Source organism: Oryzias latipes, chromosome 1, assembly GCF_053564925.1.
Source record: "Oryzias latipes strain Hd-rR chromosome 1, Olatipes_Hd-rR_3.1".
Taxonomy (NCBI): domain Eukaryota; kingdom Metazoa; phylum Chordata; class Actinopteri; order Beloniformes; family Adrianichthyidae; genus Oryzias; species Oryzias latipes.
Window position 1 is genome coordinate 6,561,918 of NC_136237.1, and position 17,693 is coordinate 6,579,610.

Below are 17,693 nucleotides of genomic sequence, written 5' to 3' on the forward strand. Positions count from 1 at the left end.
GTGCTTCCTTGTGGAGTTTTGTGTCAGAATACTTGAGGATATTTCTGTTTTATGTACTTAGGTTGTGTGTTTTTCCATTTAAAACGGTAATATGATCATCAGAATGTCCTGTAATATAAACTGGCTTCCATGACTTGAGGTCATTTTAATTTCTTCTGCTTTATTTGCTTCATTTGAGGATCCGGGTTCTGTCTTTTGGAAGAAAGCCAAAACTAAACCAAGGGGTTAGACACATGTTTATGCATATGCTGATGATGCCATCCTGTTTGTTCAGGTTTTGCATAAATAAGGCCCCATGATGAGCTCCTTCTGCACTTCTTCTTCTTGGTGTTTGTTGCTTTGCAGCATCAGGTGAACATCTGGGACCATGATTAAACCACGATGGATGATCCTCGTCTGCTTTTCCCTGATCTCAGGTACCACACAGCTGTTCATGGAGTCATTGATTCTCCTGAGTTAAAGAAAATAATTTAACTATTGATGAATATTTACAGTTGGAATGTATTTAACTTCTAACTATTGAAACATGCATTTAGGTTGAATTCCATGATTCTATTTTAAGTTATTTTTAAAGATATTCAGTTTCCTTGTTTATGTATTAATAATGTTAAATCTGCTAAATCTGTTCAATCACTTTCCTTCAAAGTTCACTAACTTGTTGTTTTTTGCTTCTTAGTCTTTGGGACAGGAGAGAGTTTGACAATTAAATCATCTAACAGTGAGTGTAACTGAATTCATGCTGGTCTAAATCTTCACTGCATCAACAGATGTCATAAATGATGTTTCTATTGATGATTCTATAGCTAGAAGGTTCAAATCTGGCAAAAGCAATAACTGAAGGACTTTTCTGAAGAACCAAACTGTCTCCACTAAGAAGGTTAACACACAGAGTCTGGTTCTCTAGTTTATATGTATAAAATTGTAAAACTACAAATGAAAAAAAATACTTTTATTGGTTGTTTTACTGTTTTCTGAGCTTTAGTTTAAGAAAATTCCTAAATTCTAGTTTGTAATAACTACGTTCAACAAACAAATAATTTCTTTAAGCTGTGAATGATGCTGTGCTTTAGAACTTATTCATATTTTATTTTCTACAGTTTTGGCACCAAGTTCTGCAGCAATTGCTGAGATGAACAAAGCGATCGCCAGTAAGTTGGAAGATTTTTTATTGTTTTTTTTTAATTGTTCACGTGATTCTCAATTGATCCTTTTTTTAATTTTGTCACTGCACACCAAATAAATATTATAGTTTTAAATGTGCTTAGTTTTAAAACTATCAATTCTTTGTAATCAATAAAACAGCTTTTTCCATTTTTATCACGAATTTCATGTAAAATAATTTATATATATTTATATTTTAGATTTTTAATTGTATTATTATATTACATATTTTCCAAAATAAAGTGAAAAAGCAAAGAATGTTAATATCGTTCAAGCAGGAATCATATCAGGGTTTTTTTCTTGATAATTGCTGCAGATGAAATAAAGAATGATGAAGAAAATCTGACTAAAAAGAAAAAATGAACACTTCATTGTTGTAATTATTATTATTTTTTTTTTCAGATCTGAATGCCACCTTTAAAAAGATCGTAGCTCAAAGAGGGAGAATCTCATGTCCCTGCAGTGAGTAGAAATAAGAAACTTAATTTAAATGTTATCAATTCCGCAATAAGAATAAGATCTGCTTTATTAAAGAAAAATAAAAAAATAAACAACTGACTGGTCTTTTTTCAGATGCGTATACCCTCCAAGCTTGTAACAACCAAAAAGATATTCTAAACCGAGGACTGATTTCATGTGGTAAGTATTAAACCATAACAATTTGTTAATTTAGTCAAAGTTTTGATGTTGATGGTTTGCTTTAATGAGCAAATGAGAACAATCCGAAGAGCCATGCTGCAAAAAAAATACGAAATACACATAATTTTATGTTAATTAGTTTTTGATCAAAAAAAAAAGTCCAGTGATTTTTTTTTTGGGTTATTCTTAACAAATTAATTGATCGGAATGCAACATTAGGTTATAACAAATAAAAGGCGGGTAAAGGCGGAGTTTAGCCTTGAGAGGTTGCAGCTCTGCTGTTGGGGAAAAATTAAATATTCCTTTTTTAGAATTCTATTTTGTGTCTTAACAGGAGCTTAAATTAAACAAAAACTGTAACACATGTCAACACTTGGAACACTTAAACTGCTAAACCAAATATTGGAGCATATTGAAAAAAACATGACTGGAAAAACATTGATTATGTAATACTCATCCAAAGCAAGAAGCAAAAGAAGCAAAACTGTCATTGCTTTTTACTATTCTACTATTGTATTGATATGATCAAAAGAAAAGGCAAAAATGTGTGCAGGCATCAGGAAAATGAAATAAATGATTCTTGAATGAACTGGGGATTCAACATTTCTCTGTAAATGAAAGTTAAAAAATATGAACGAACTGCTGCAGCCAAGAAAGAAAGGCTGTTTATTACAGCTTTTGGCAGAGCAAACATCTCTAGTGACCAGTTTTGTAGAAGTCTTCTTTTACTCTTTATTGTTCCTGAAACTCTTCCTTCAGATCAAAAACTATATTTACCTTTGTTAATAAAAATATTTTTCTTTTTCCCAAAGGTTCACAGCTGAGCTCAGCGAATGCCCAGAGAAGCTCACTGCAGCAACAAGTGAATGACCTCAGTAAGTATGAGAAAGTCAGGATCCTGTGTTCAGTGAATTGATAGATTTAGGCACAAACAGTAAAATGACTCTTTAATGAACTGCTATTTCAACATTTCCATGTAAATGCAGTTCAAAAATATGTGGGCCAACTGTTGCAGTTTTTTTTTTAAACTTATCCTGTCCAACAGCTGGGTAAACAGATGAGAGCTGAAGGCCTCTTGTGTTGGACATATTTTACTTTTACAACAGAGGTTATAAATATTCTGACAAATTAGAGGTATGTCTGAATAAACCCCTTTTGTAATCGAGGCCAAACTTTATTTATTAGAAAATCTTTGGTGTTGGACCGGACGGAAAAGGAAAGAAGGGAAGAAGAGAGAGGGGATGTTAGAGAGAGGGGGGGTAGGAGGGTGATTATAGAAGGGGGGGGGGGGTAAAACCATGAAGCAGCATAAAGCAACAAGTTTCTGGATGGTTATACTCATTTCGAGGAGGTGCAGATGTCATACAAGACTGAAAGGGGCTGGGCCTGTCCACACACACACTCAAATGTTATAAACGCACCTGTTGGCTCCACAGATGTTCACATGTCAGCATGTACACAATACAAATAATGTTCACACATGCATAACTATGCCTTCAAACCAACTAGTGTGAAATATTTCATTCAATCACGTAAAAAATTAGTGCAAAGGTGAGCTAACACCTGTGCTCTAGTGAGTGATGGAATGTAAAAAAGAAGGAGGGAGAGTGCCCAGTCATCCCCACAACAAGACCCCCGCCGCAGCGGCAGCCAGAACCCCCCCAATACCCGCAAGGCAGCAGATGGAGAACAACAGCCCCCAGGTGATCACATCCGCCACCCAGGCCAGGGCTAGCAGGGGGCCCCAGAAGTCAGGGAGACATGGGGGGGACAGAGAGTGCAAGCTAGGACCCCCTAAGGGTGACCCGCCCCACGCTCCAGGCAGCCACCCGTCTGGCCCCTGGTTGGTCCAGGAAGGAGCCAGGCAGGTGCCAGCCACCCCCGCCCAGGAGGAGGACACCCAGGGGAAGAGGGGGTCCACAAGAGGTGTTGTAAATGTGGCCCGACCAAGCAGCTTTTAGCAGAACAAACATCTCATGACCAGTTTTGGACAACAAAAAAACTCTTCTTTTACTCTTTATTGTTCTTAAAACTCTTCCTTCAGATCAAAAACGTATTTACTATTGTAATTGAAAATCTTTCAATTTTCCCACAGACTCACAGCTGAGGTCAGAGATTGCCCAGAGAAGCTCACTGCAGCATGAAGTGAATGTCCTCAGTAAGTGTGAGAAAGTCAGGATGAGTTCATATAATTGTATAGATTTTGGCAAAAACAGTAAAATAAATGAACAAATAATTGATTTGGTTAATGCATGGATTATTTAAAAACCTTGAAAAATGTTGTCATCTACAAACTTTAAATAAAAAAAAAGAATATCTTTGATCATCTAGACAAAACGTTTTTTTTTAACTCCACAGGGTCCCAGTGTCGTAGATCATGGGACGGGGGTCCACATTATCCTATTGGTAAGTGGGAGACAGTCGTTGAATAAAGCCATTGAAAATATTCAACTCTTTCAGTATAGCTTTTTAAACATTTTACTTTGAAAATAATTAAAAAAATATTACAATTGTTTATAGTCGTGAATATCATTAGATGTAAGCATTAAAGGAAAAATTAATATTCAAAATGATGATTTGGACTGTATCATGTCTCATAAGCTGTTAATAAAAATTCAGACAATCTGATTTAATTTCATTCAATTATTTAAAATGGAAGCGATCTCTAGATGTTTTCGTCTGGAATTGTGTTGTTCAAGTAAAGAGCTTGAACTGTCGTTAGTTCATTGATCATTTCCTGACTGATGTAGAATCAATATTTTCATAGGGAGACATTCATCCCAGCTGTCCTGCATGTTTTCCATGCTCTCCCTCCTTATGCACACCTGATGCATAATTTTTGCCTCATAAGCAGACGCCTGACAATGACAGTCATCAAAGGAAGTTGTATTTGATCAGGGTTGGATTAAAAAAAGCAGGACATGATGATGAATAGGGATTGGTGTTTTCTGCAGTATTGTTTGTTTTCATGTACAGCACCTCGAGCTGTTTTTTTTGTTTTTGTTTTTTTTTTACATGAAAGGTGCTATATAAATAAGATTTATTTGAATTTGATCCCGAGGACCAGGGTTGGAAAATATTGTTTTAGAGGAAATAAAGAAAACTACAGTAGAATCAAGAAGAAGTGGAGGATCTCATGATATGAAACTGACTGAGTGTTTTAAGATCTACAAGAAACTGTCCTAAAAGCTGGTAAATCTGACTTTTACTGTTGTTACTTTCTTGTTTGTTTTAATTCTTTTTTTGGCATAATTTGAGATTCTTTTTGAACTTGAAATCTTTCCTCCAGGATGGACATATTTCCGTGGAAGTATTTATTACGTCTCTACAACCACTGCTAACTGGCCGGCCAGCAGAAACTACTGTTTGTCAAAGGGAGCAGACCTGGTGGTCATCAATGATGCTGATGAAAACGTGAGAACACAAATGTTTGAGTTAGAACTCTGCTCACCATTTCCCTCTGATTTATATGGAAATACTTGATTACAAAATGCTTTTAATAAATGGAAGAAAACGAGATCCAACAAAAAACAGTAGTTTATAATGAAACACTGAAACTGAAACAACTCTGAAACTTTATTTCTAAACTAATAACTCAAATGTCTTCATAACAAAGAATTTCGTCAGAGGATTTAACCGCAAGGCCTGGATTGGTCTGTACAAATCAGGATACGCCTGGAGATGGGTGGATGGAAGTATCCTATCTCCTAGGTATATGCATTTTGATTATTTAAAATTGATCATTAAATACAAGAAATCAGTGTTTAAAAGAATCATATTTTGTTTGTGATTGTGTTTTCAGTGTCAGCTATTGGGCTCCAAGAGAACCTAACAATCTTAGAAACCGGGAAGATCGTGTGGAACTGAAGTTCTACAACCAAGTCAGGAGCTGGAATGATGAACCGTGGACCACTAGTAACTTCTGGATCTGTGAAAAGAAAGTTTAGTGGAAACACTGGAAACTTTCTGATCATTCAGTAACTATAGCTTGATGTTTGCTGAGGTTTAAACCTTGATGCAGATCATCTGCTGTCCTTTCTGCTTTACTTTTCAGACATAATGAAAACATATTAATCTGTGGGTATAATGGGGTTGATTAAGGAATTTAATCTTTTACTGCTACTGCATACTTTTCTGTGGCTCAATAAAGCATCGCAAAATGAATTCAGTGTGTTCTGAATATCTAATGTAATTATTACCTAATGAGCAGATTGTTAGAATCAGGGTCTATTGAGAGAACATCATCCAAAAACTCCCCGTCAGAATGGAAACTTGAATGAAAACAAAGTGGGTGTCAGAGATGAGATAGATGGAGTCTGCTTGTTGTCATCTTCAGTCACATGAAATCCTCTGTGACCCCAATGACCTTCATGTCAGCTCTTTAAGGCCATTTCACACTGCTGCTACGTACAATTTTAATATTTTCCACGTACAAAATTTCGGTCTTTTGTGATACATGCATGAAATACGTCATGAGTGTCAAACTCGATTTGGTTCAGGAGCCGCATTCAATCAGTCTGACCTCAACTGGGCTGTACCAGCAATGTAAAAGCAAAATAACCTATGGTTAGCTTTTTCTCTGTGGCTTTGATTTGTTTTGTTTTTCTCAATTGGAAAAATCGCCTCAACCAACATGGTAGCCTAGTCACTTATTATTACACATTCATTCACAGAGGCCAATGGATCGAGAGAAAAAAATTGGTTTATTCAATTTCATACAGACTGATTATTTTACATCTGACACTGAAGCAATCCTTATAACAGACTCAAGAGGGGCTACAGAAAAAAAATGGGTAACGCTTTCTTTTACAGTACAGTACTTACAGTGTACTTAAGTGGTATTTACATGGTACTTATAGTGTAACTACTGGGTACTTTCAGGGTACTTACATGGTACTTTTTGTGTCTACTCTGTACTTACATGGTACTTACTGTGTATTTATATGGTACTATTTGGTTCATACCTATGTGGTACATACTGGGTATTGATAATATTCTTACTGGGTATTTACATGTTGTGCAAAGGTGTCTTTTATGGTACTTACCACATGTAAGAACAAGGTAAGTACAAATAAAGTACCTTGACCTTTAGGTCTGCACTCACTGCATGTTTCATGGTATTTACCATGATTTACCACAGAAACTACCCCTTAAGTACACTGAAACTGTAACTGTAAAATAAAGTCAGCCCTATTTCCACTCAACTACATGGTACTTTCATTACTAAATACCGGGTATGTTCACTTGAATATTACTTGGTACTTACCCCTTAAGTACAATGAAACTGTAACTGTAAAAGAAAGTCAGCCCTATTTCCACTCTATTACATGGTACTTTCAGTAGTAAATGCTGGGTATGTACACGTATTACCTTCCCGTACAGTGTACATGAACACACTTGGTCTTCTGACCTCACCACATGAAACAATGCTAACTTGTTGGTAAGGGTAAAGTAACTACATTGTAAAAACATATTCTGGCCTGATTACTTCTTGTAACATGAGACAAGTTTAAAGAGAAACAAGACAGCAGTGAAAACAACAATCTTTAATATGATACGTGTCTGCAGCATACATAGTGTCATCACAATAAAATATGTTTTAAGTACAAAACAGTACAAAGGAGAATTCTAAAAAACACATTATTACCGTTATTATATTATAACGGTGCAGGACTTCTTCAGGGTTTGTAACTGCAAGAAAATTCACAATATGAGCTCAAATGAACATAAAAAGCATAACAACTTTAATGAAATACAAAATATATTTTACTTATTTAATCATTTCTGTAATGAGTTTGATAAATCTCTATGAATTTTGTATCGCTTTGACTGTAATGCTTGAAATTAATCAAGTATCCTCATTTAAAAACATGATAATAAATTATTCAAAACTTAACTTTTTTTAAATATTGTTCTAAAAATGAACTTGTTTTAATATATATTATACAATGTCAGGAAAATATGTAAAACAACAAGGCAAAATATTTACTTTTAATACTAAAAACACCCCAAGTATGTGTTTTTGTTAAGTAGGTCGGGGCAGGTAAAGTTGCAAATTCCCAGCGCACTTGAATGCAGCACAACTACCCCCAAAGTGAACGTGCAGATTAATCCAGAGAGCCTCGAGGCGCGCGCAACAGTTTGAATTTCTCTTCATCTGGCAGGTAAGCCAGTGTTTTTGTTTTTTTAAAATATTGGATAAATTACATGTAAATATTTAAACTGATCAAACTTTATAAAGAAGCTAACCTCGTGATTTCAAGCCACTATCTCTGTGTTTGAAACGTGACGTAAGAGCATGTCTACCTTACTGCAATAATTTCAGTTATTTCATGTATACATTTTCAAAGTTTGTAATGAAAATCTACTAATATTGTTGTTACTTACCAGGAGAGTGGCACCTGTAAAACAAGCACGTAGCCTAAATGATAAAGTCTGTGGTTCTGTGCTCGTTTGACTGAGAGCACGTCTTTCTGGGAAAATCAAAGAAAGGCGTTTATTTAAAATAATGATGACGTACTTCCATATTTTTACCGCTTTAGATCAGCTATGGTGAAGAAGACATCCCAGACGAATCCGTGAAGCCACAGGAGGGTAAGCAAAAGTAAGTTAAATCCTACAGGTGGACATATTATTTACATTAATGAAGAGTTTAACTGCCTTTTCCCCATTTTCTTTTCTTTCTGCGTTTTTATTTTATTTTTATTTATTTATTTATTATCAAATATGATAGAGACAACAATAACACCCAACAGTAAATGTAACTGTTTGCAAATTAAAACATATTTTTGTGAGTAACTGTGTTGAATTTGAAATTGCCTATTTATTTCTTTTTCCTTTTCTTTTACACTGCCATGTTTTTCATGCTAATGCAAATTGTAGGTGCGAATAATATTTATAAAGAAGAAATACACACAGCAATTGCCAATTAAAACATTGCTTTTGTCATTCTTTGTCTAAACAAATTAGATTTTCTTATGGCAATTTTGATTTTTTTTCTTTGATTTCTTTTTTGTTGTTCTTGTTTATGTAACTAAAATATAAAGTTGTGAATAATTTATTGTCATGTTCATAAATGAGGATAATTGATTAATTTCAAGCATTACAGTCAAAGTGATAAAGAATTCACAGAAATGTATCAAACTCATTACAGAAATGATTAAATAAGTAAAATATATTTTGTATTTCATCAAAGTCGTTATGCTTTTTATGTTCATTTGAGCTCATATTGTGAATTTTCTTGCAGTTACAAACCCTGAAGAAGTCCTGCACCGTTACCAAACTCTATGGAAGCGATTATGTAGCATAAATAAAAAGCAAAGTCAAAACCAGAAATGCTTTTTCATTTTCAAAATGAAAAAGCATTTTTTGACTCAAAAATATAATGAAAAAGCAATCCACCAAAATGCTTTTTCATTTCCTTCCTCAACACAGCTTATTCTATCACTTAATTAAAATTAAAATGAAAATGGTATTTGACATTTCATTTTCAAGACGTTCTCTGGTAAATGTGTAGCATAATTCATGTAGAAATGTCTAATTTGACATTCAAAATGGATTAATAGAAATGCTTTTTAATTTTCAAAATGAAGCTGCATTTTTTGACTCAATATTAAAAAGAAAAAGCAATACTTCAAAATGCTTTATCATTTTATACTTCAACCCAGCTTTTTCTGTCACTTAATTAAAATGATAAATAAAATGGTATTTGACATTTCATTTTCAAGACGTTCTCTGGTAAATGTGTACCAAAATTCATTTAGAAATGTCTAATTTGACAATTAAAATGGATTAACAGAAATGTTTTTTAATTTTCAAAATGTAGCTGCATTTTTTGACTCAAAATTAAAAAGAAAAAGCAATATTTCAAAATGCTTTTTCATTTTATACTTAAAACTGCTTATTCTGTGTCATAATTAAAACGAAAATGCAAAGAGGGGATTGCATTTGCATTTTAACATCCACCCCGCGCACCTTGTCGCAATATTCATTTCTTAAATGCAATAGCAGAGGGGAGGCGGGGCGATGACGTCACTGCTCTCTCCGTGTGTCCGGCTGCTGACCGACGCACACACACGCACCAGGAGCAGACTGTGTTAGCGGCAGAGAAGACGGCTTTGAGTTGGTTGTGAACTTCTGATGAGTTTCCACAGCTTCTCAGGACTAAGTAGCTTCATGTCCGCCTTCTGCGGTCCTCCTCCGGACGCACCGCGGACAAGCTTTGTTCTGCGGACCGCCAGCTGCCTTCGCACAGCGGAGCGCGAAGCTCCCGACATCGCTGAAGGCGGAAATGCTGCTGCGATCTGAGAAACCATCATATGAATTTGTGTTTCCAGTGGTGTCCAGAACAAAATAAAGACTCATGTAATTCCCACATATTTACACATTTATCTGCAACTTCGCGGTGAATTTACTGTTTGATGACAGCTGGAGCTCCATCAATAGACAGCAGATTTCTCCATGCTAAACGTTGCTGGTTGGACAAAAAACACTAACTCAGCGCGAAGCTGCAGGAGACTATCTTGATAATGTGCTTTTATTATTGTCATGATTATTATTAAGGGCCTGCTCTGTTCGATCATATGTTTTTAAATCCGTGCGGTCAGACGACGCTGAAGAAGTTGGGTTGCGATTCACAGCTTGAGCTTCTGATTCGCGAGGGAGATAAAGGAACATTCTGCTGCATTTTTCACATTAAGATTACGTAAAACCGGGTCCTGTTCAAAAACCGCTGGACCTGGCCTGCTCAAACCTGGATTCCTGGATCTTAATAAATCAAACAGCAAATTCACCGCGAAGCTGCAAATAAATGTGTAAATATGTGGGAATTACATGAGTCTTTATTTTGTTCTGGACACCACTGGAAACACAAATTCATATGATGGTTTCTCAGATCGCAGCAGCATTTCCGCCTTCAGCGATGTCGGGAGCTTAGCGCTCCGCTGTGCGAAGGCAGCTGGCGGTCTGCAGAACAAAGCTTGTCCGCGGTGCGTCCGGAGGAGGACCGCAGAAGGCAGACATGCAGCTATGTATTCCTGAGAAGCTGTGGAAACTCATCAGAAGTTCACAACCATCACAAAACTCTCGTCTCTGCCGCTAACACAGTATGCTCTTGGTGCGTGTGTGTGCGTCGGTCAGCAGCCGGACACACGGAGAAAGCAGTGACGTCATCGCCCCGCCTCCCCTCTGCTAATGCTTTTTCGAAATGAATATTGTGACTAGGTGCGCGGGGTGGATGTTAAAATGCAAATGCAATCCCCTCTTTGCATTTTCGTTTTAATTATGACACAGAATAAGCGGTTTTAGGTATAAAATGAAAAAGCATTTTGAAATATTGCTTTTTCTTTTTAATTTTGAGTCAAAAGATGCAGCTACATTTTGAAAATTAAAAAGCATTTCTGTTAATCCATTTTAATTGTCAAATTAGACATTTCTAAATGAATTTTGGTACACATTTACCATGGACCTTTTTGAAAATGAAATGTCAAATACCATTTTATTTATCATTTTAATTAAGTGACAGAATAAGCTGTGTTGAAGTATAAAATGATAAAGCATTTTGAAGTATTGCTTTTTCTTTTTAATTTTGAGTCAAAAAATGCAGCTTCATTTTGAAAATTAAAAAGCATTTCTATTAATCAATTTTAATTGTCAAATCAGACATTTCTAAATGAATTATGCTACATATTTACCAGAGAACGTCTTGAAAATGAAATGTCAAATACCATTTTCTTTTTAATTTTAATTAAGTGATAGAATAAGCTGTGTTGAGGAAGGAAATGAAAAAGCATTTTGGTGGATTGCTTTTTCATTATATTTTTGAGTCAAAAAATGCTTTTTCATTTTGAAAATGAAAAAGCATTTCTGGTTTTGACTTTGCTTTTTATTTATGCTACAGAATCGCTTCCATAAAACTCTGCTGAAAGAATTTTGATGGACAAAAAGCACGACCCTCAGGCCAATAGTGTGTTTTTTTAGAATTCTCCTTTGTACTGTTTTGTACTTAAAACCTATTTCATTGTGATGACACTTTTTATGCTGCAGACATGTTTCATATTAAAGATTGTTGTTTTCACTGCTGTCTTGTTTCTCTTTAAACTTGCCTCATGTTACAAGAAGTAATCAGGCCAGAATATGTTTTTACAATGTAGTTACTTTACCCTTACCAACAGGTTAGCATTGTCTCATTTGGTGAGGTCAGAAAGACCAAGTGTGTTCATGTACACTGTATAGGAAGGTAATACGTGTACATACCCAGCATTTACTACTGAAAGTACCATGTAATAGAGTGGAAATAGGGCTGACTTTCTTTTACAGTCCAGTTTCAGTGTACTTAAGGGGTAAGTACCAAGTAATATTCAAGTGAACATACCCAGTATTTAGTAATGAAAGTACCATGTACTTGAGTGGAAATAGGGCTGACTTTCTTTTACAGTACAGTTTCAGTGTACTTAAGGGGTAGTTTCTGTGGTAAATCATGGTAAATACCATGAAACGTGCAGCGAGTGCAGACCTAAAGGTCAAGGTACTTTATTTGTACTTACCTTGTTCTTACATGTGGTAAGTACCATAAAAGACACCTTTGCACAACATGTAAGTACCCAGTAAGAATATTATAAATACCCAGTATGTACCACATAGGTATGAACCAAATAGTACCATATAAATACACAGTAAGTACCATGTAAGTACAGAGTAGACACAAAAAGTACCATGTAAGTACCCAGTAAAGTCCCATAGAAAGTACCATGTAAACACACTGTAAGTACCCAGTAAATTCCATAAAAAGTACCATGTAAGTACCCTGAAAGTACCCAGTAGTTACACTATAAGTACTATGTAAATACCACTTAAGTACATTGTAAGTATTGTACTGTAAAAGAAAGTGTTACCTATTTTGGTTAAAGTCCTCAATAATGAGAAAAATGTTTGATCTTAAAAACATGATTTCCATTTATTAAAACTTTGTTGATAACGGTAGGATGAATAAATGTGGTCAGCCAAATCAGCCATAATTGTTTAGACCAGGGGTCTGCACCCTGAGGCTCCACAGCCACATGTGGCTCCTTGCCCCCTCCTCTGTGGTTCTCCGACAAAAAATAAAAATGTTTTCAATTCAAACAAATATCCTATTTTTGACGAATTTTTTTAAACCTGACAACGTACCACAAAAAATCAATTTGAGGTCAGTACTCACAATTTAGAGGTCCTATTTCATGACATCAACCTAGAGTCTGCAGCGTTTCTGCGTTTCTCCCATCCAAACTTTTGCAAAGATAGATGTGCATATTGTGCAATGAAAGCATTTTGCTGATCACCACTAGCTCCATTGAGAAAGTGGGCGTGTCTGTTAGCCTGGAGGCGGTTTTAGCTGCACAGGCTTTTCCTGGAAGACGCTGCTCCTCACTTATTATGACGTCACAATGTGAGGACCCTCTTATTGTGAATTGGGAGGGGCTGGTGCTCAGAGGGTTTCAGAGGAATGCTGAGAGATGCGTGAATGGATCAAAATACCGCTGTGGATTCGTTTTTTGTGAGGAATTAACATTATAATACACTTTAAAATTTTAAACCGTTAATATTGCATGATGTAGGCCCTTAAAGAAATACTGGCTGAGATGTACTTATATCGAACTACATAAATGCCAAAAATTGAAAGGGCGTAAAGACAACTAAGCGGGCGTATTTAGAAACTGAGTCAGTGAACCTTAAAGCCGTGATGGCGCAATTCTAACCAAGCGACCCCGTATTTTACAACTGAACGGCTGAAATCCTAACTGAGCGGTGTTCCTGCTCGGTCAATTCTCTTTTGCGCCCTCACCTGGATTTACGCTCAGTGTTAAGGGGGCGATTTTGTCACTTGGGGGCAGGAACCTTTCTGGTTGATCTGATTGGCTGAAATTTGCATGCCAAGCAGCGGGGCGGGACTTTAATTTTGGGGCTTTAATAGAAAAGGAACGGCGGCTGTAACGTGGATTAAAAGCATTAAAACGGTTAAAAAAATGCAGTTAATTTCACATGAGAAAACTTACAGCACAAAAAACCTGCTGCACTTCCTTACCTTAGTTTTGGGTCGTTGGTTAATGTTTTAATCCATGTTACATCAGCGGTTTTTTTTCTATGATTGCCTCCAACAGGGGGAGGCAAGTTTGACACAAAGAGCCGACATATCTAACTGTGATAGTCAACCACACCACACACTGACCTGCCAGACACACACAATTAAAGCCATGTTATTTCTCATAATCCTCTCCTCTCCTTACAAAACAACAGCACTGGATTAAACAGGGCCGTTTCAGTTTAGTGTTTTTTCTGTGTTTAACGTTAACACACATACCGGTGAAACGTGCATGCTGGTGTGTGTTTAAAAAAGGCAGCGAGCGCAAAACTGAGTTGGTTGTGATTTATTTTTTCAGTCAACCTTCAGCATTTATAATCCATCAAAGTCTTCATCTTCTGCATCTGGAACAGCTGGACTACATCTCTATCAGACACGCCGGCTTCCCTTTCCTCATCATCAGAGTCTGTCTCTTTGCTATGCGGCTCCTAAGAACAGTGACAGCAGACACCTCAGGCCAAGTTTAAGTCCTGCAGTCCCAAAGTGTGGCGTAACTCGCCGGTGCTGCATCCCGGTAAGGGGGGTGGATGGACAGCGTTTCATTGTCATCTGCTGGAAGTAGCAGCGCTGAGCCTCGAGTCGTTCTTCCAACAGGCCTTTCCTTTACCGCGGAAACACAGCAGCTGCTGCGTCTTCTTGTCGGAGTTGGTTTTCCAGCGTCCTCACTTCCGAACCATGGATTCATTATTTTAAATTCTCTGGCAGCTGAGGTTCGATAAGTTAGTAAGATCTCCACAGATTCAGACTTCCTGCTTCAAAAACTCTTCTGATCAACGTTCAAATATGTCAGCAAGTATCTAAACCCTTTCGTATTAACACAGAGAGTGAACCACAAATGCATTTCTGAAGAAAAAAGATCGTTTTTTGCCTTTTAATCAGAATTGTTCGCTTTAAGCTGTGAATGCAGACATACAGCAGCCAGCTGTCAAGGGACCGTCAACAAAGTGCAACCTCTGTGAACTGTGAAACACCACTGTGTAAAAATCAATAATCTTACAAAAAAAAAACATAAAATTATTATAAAGCATATTCTTGTTACAATACATATTTTGTAGGAAATTCCATCTTGATTTTATCTTGTTTCATATACTTTTTCAAATTTTAATAGATATGAATCATGACTAAAGTTATCAGTAACTTGACATGACCTTATTGTCATACTAAAATAAAGAATGTCAATAGTTCACTTTGTTTATTTAAAGGAATTTTTCATATTTACAAATGGATCAGATTTGGTCATAAATCCTGAATAGCTCTGAAGGTGCCAGAATTTTCTTTTGCATAATCTTTATTTTAGTAGGAAAATAAGGTCATGATTAGTCAGTACAGGAAGTTTTGTGTCAGTAACTACAGTATCTTCAAAGCTATTGAGCATTTTTGACCATATCTGATCAATATTTAAATATAAAAAATTCCTAACAATAAACAACATGAATTATGACATAATCTTTATTGCAGTAGGACAATAAGGTCATGATTAATCAGTACAGGAGGTTTGGTGACAGAAGCTTTAGTATCTTCAGAGCTATTGAGCATTTATTTTATGATTCATGTCTCTATTACATTTTTAAAACTATAGGCAATAAAATGGAGGTTTCTAACAAAATCTAGTATAATAAATAATAATGTAGCATGACTATGCTGACGAGTCTTCATTACCAGTTCATATAAATATAGACATTTATTCGCTTTTTGAAAGTTCACTGATTTTTACAGAATGGTGTTTCACAGAGGTGGCACGTTGTTGACGGTCCCTTGGCAGCCGGCTCGCTGCATGTGTGCATTTACACCTTGAGACGAACAATTCTGATTAAAAGGGAAAAAAAACGATCTTTTTTCTTCAGAAATTCGAAATGCGCACTTCATGTCAATTGGGGCAAATTGAAGGCTTAAAAGCCTGTTTACTTTAGATAATATATCCTATTTAAAACTGTATTGAGAATTACTACAGGAAACAGTGATGAAACGTTTTTAACAGATAAATTAGAGCACTTCATTGTAATACTATAATATATGAGATACGTCAAAAACATTGACAGTTAAAGAAAAAAAAAGAATATAATAGAGGCTGATATTTTATAAACTCCATCAAAACAATCGTTTCATCTCATTTATCATAATAGTTATAGGTTTTTTTTTATCACACACCATTAGACTTGTAGTTTAAATGAATTAAAATGCAAAAGAATATTAAATTAATAAATCTCAAAATCAATATATAGAACTCTTTGGTCCGTCCCTGAACTCAACATTTTTCCGGTTTGTTGTGTGATCGCCGCAACAGCGACACGGAACGGGAAAACCTATACACGGATCCAGAGAAATGTAAATAAAAGTAATCTAAAATCGCAACGTACCTTTTTACGAGATTTTCCACAGGAAAAAAAAGAGAAAGGCACGTCACGTGACCCACGTCAGCCCGCATATATGAATGGAAAAGATCAGACGCTTTCAGATCCTCTGAGGAAAAGTTGAACGTAACAAACAAACAAACAACTTCATGTCTGCAATATTATGAAAATAAAGGGGATATATACTGCTAGAAATGTTTTTAAAAATAAATTAGTCCCCATTCACCCATATTATAGCATTTTCTGCGGAAAAAAGAGAAACATATTAGTCACGTGACCCACGCGCACGTCTGCAGATATGAATGAAAGTTAACGTTATTCTCCAATGTAACAGAGCCTTTGAGAGAAAAAGTTAAACAAAACAAGCAAACTACAAACTGTATGTCCAAAGTGAAAGCATATTTTAAAAGAAAATTGTATATTTCTCACTAGAAATGTTGTCAAAATAAAAATTAGTCCTCAAAATATCTTGTTTTATGGGATATTCCACTGAAAAATGAACGAGCATCCGCCATGTTTTTTGTTCACGGCAGGCAAGACCTCCAAAGTCACGTGATCCCAAGAAGCCTCGTAGAAAATGAATAGGAAAATGAAACGTATCCGCCTCACAGTTTAGGGGGCGTTTTTGTAAAACTCTCACGCATTTCCATGTGGACAAATGTAGCTACTACACATTTTAGGATGTGACTGGGTTGGATTTAACATAATCAATAAATATACATACAGTATAAACTGAATATCTTTAGAAAGAACTTATAATACATTCATGGAATTCAACCCAAATTCAGGTTTCAATAGTTCAGGTTTACAAAAATTACAACACTTCCTAACTGTAAATGTTCAACAATAGTTTCATGATTTTCTTCAACTAAGGAGAAACAATGACTCCATGAACAGCTGTGTGGTACCTGAGATCAGGGAAAAGCAGAGGAGGATCATCCATCGTGGTGAAATCATGGTCCCAGATGTTCACCTGATGCTACAAAGCAACAAACACCAAGAAGAAGAAGTGCAGAAGGAGCTCATCATGGGGCCTTATTTATGCAAAACCTGAACAAACAGGATGGCATCATCAGCATGTGCATAAACATGTGTCTAACCCCTTTGTTTAGCTTTGGCTTTCTTCCAAAAGACAGAACCCGGATCCTAAAATGAATCAAATAAAGGAAAATCAATTATAATGACCTCAAGTCATGGAAGCCAGTTTATATCAGTACATCCTTATGATCATATTACCATTTTAGATAGAAAAACGCCCAATGTAAGTACATAAAAAAGAATTATCCTTAAATATTCTAACAGAAAACTCCACAAGGAAGCACACAAATGATTAAATATTAGTTATGTCTCTGGATTAGGAAAGTAAAAAGTGTAGACCAATGTTGCGCTAAAGACACGTGTTGTGATAACCCTCCCACGTCTCT

General features: G+C 36.0%; 1 protein-coding gene across 1 annotated transcript; it reads left to right on the top strand.

Annotated features, from left to right (window-relative positions):
* Positions 1-5,964, top strand: LOC101163877 (uncharacterized). Its single transcript, XM_011480315.4, has 11 exons — positions 1-416; positions 677-718; positions 1,098-1,148; positions 1,564-1,623; positions 1,735-1,800; positions 2,613-2,675; positions 3,896-3,958; positions 4,159-4,206; positions 5,090-5,214; positions 5,417-5,511; positions 5,603-5,964. Exons 1-11 carry the CDS (start codon positions 368-370, stop codon positions 5,745-5,747), a joined length of 807 nt encoding a protein of 268 aa, XP_011478617.1. The 5' UTR covers positions 1-367; the 3' UTR covers positions 5,748-5,964.
* The last annotated feature ends 11,729 nt before the right edge of the window (positions 5,965-17,693 follow it).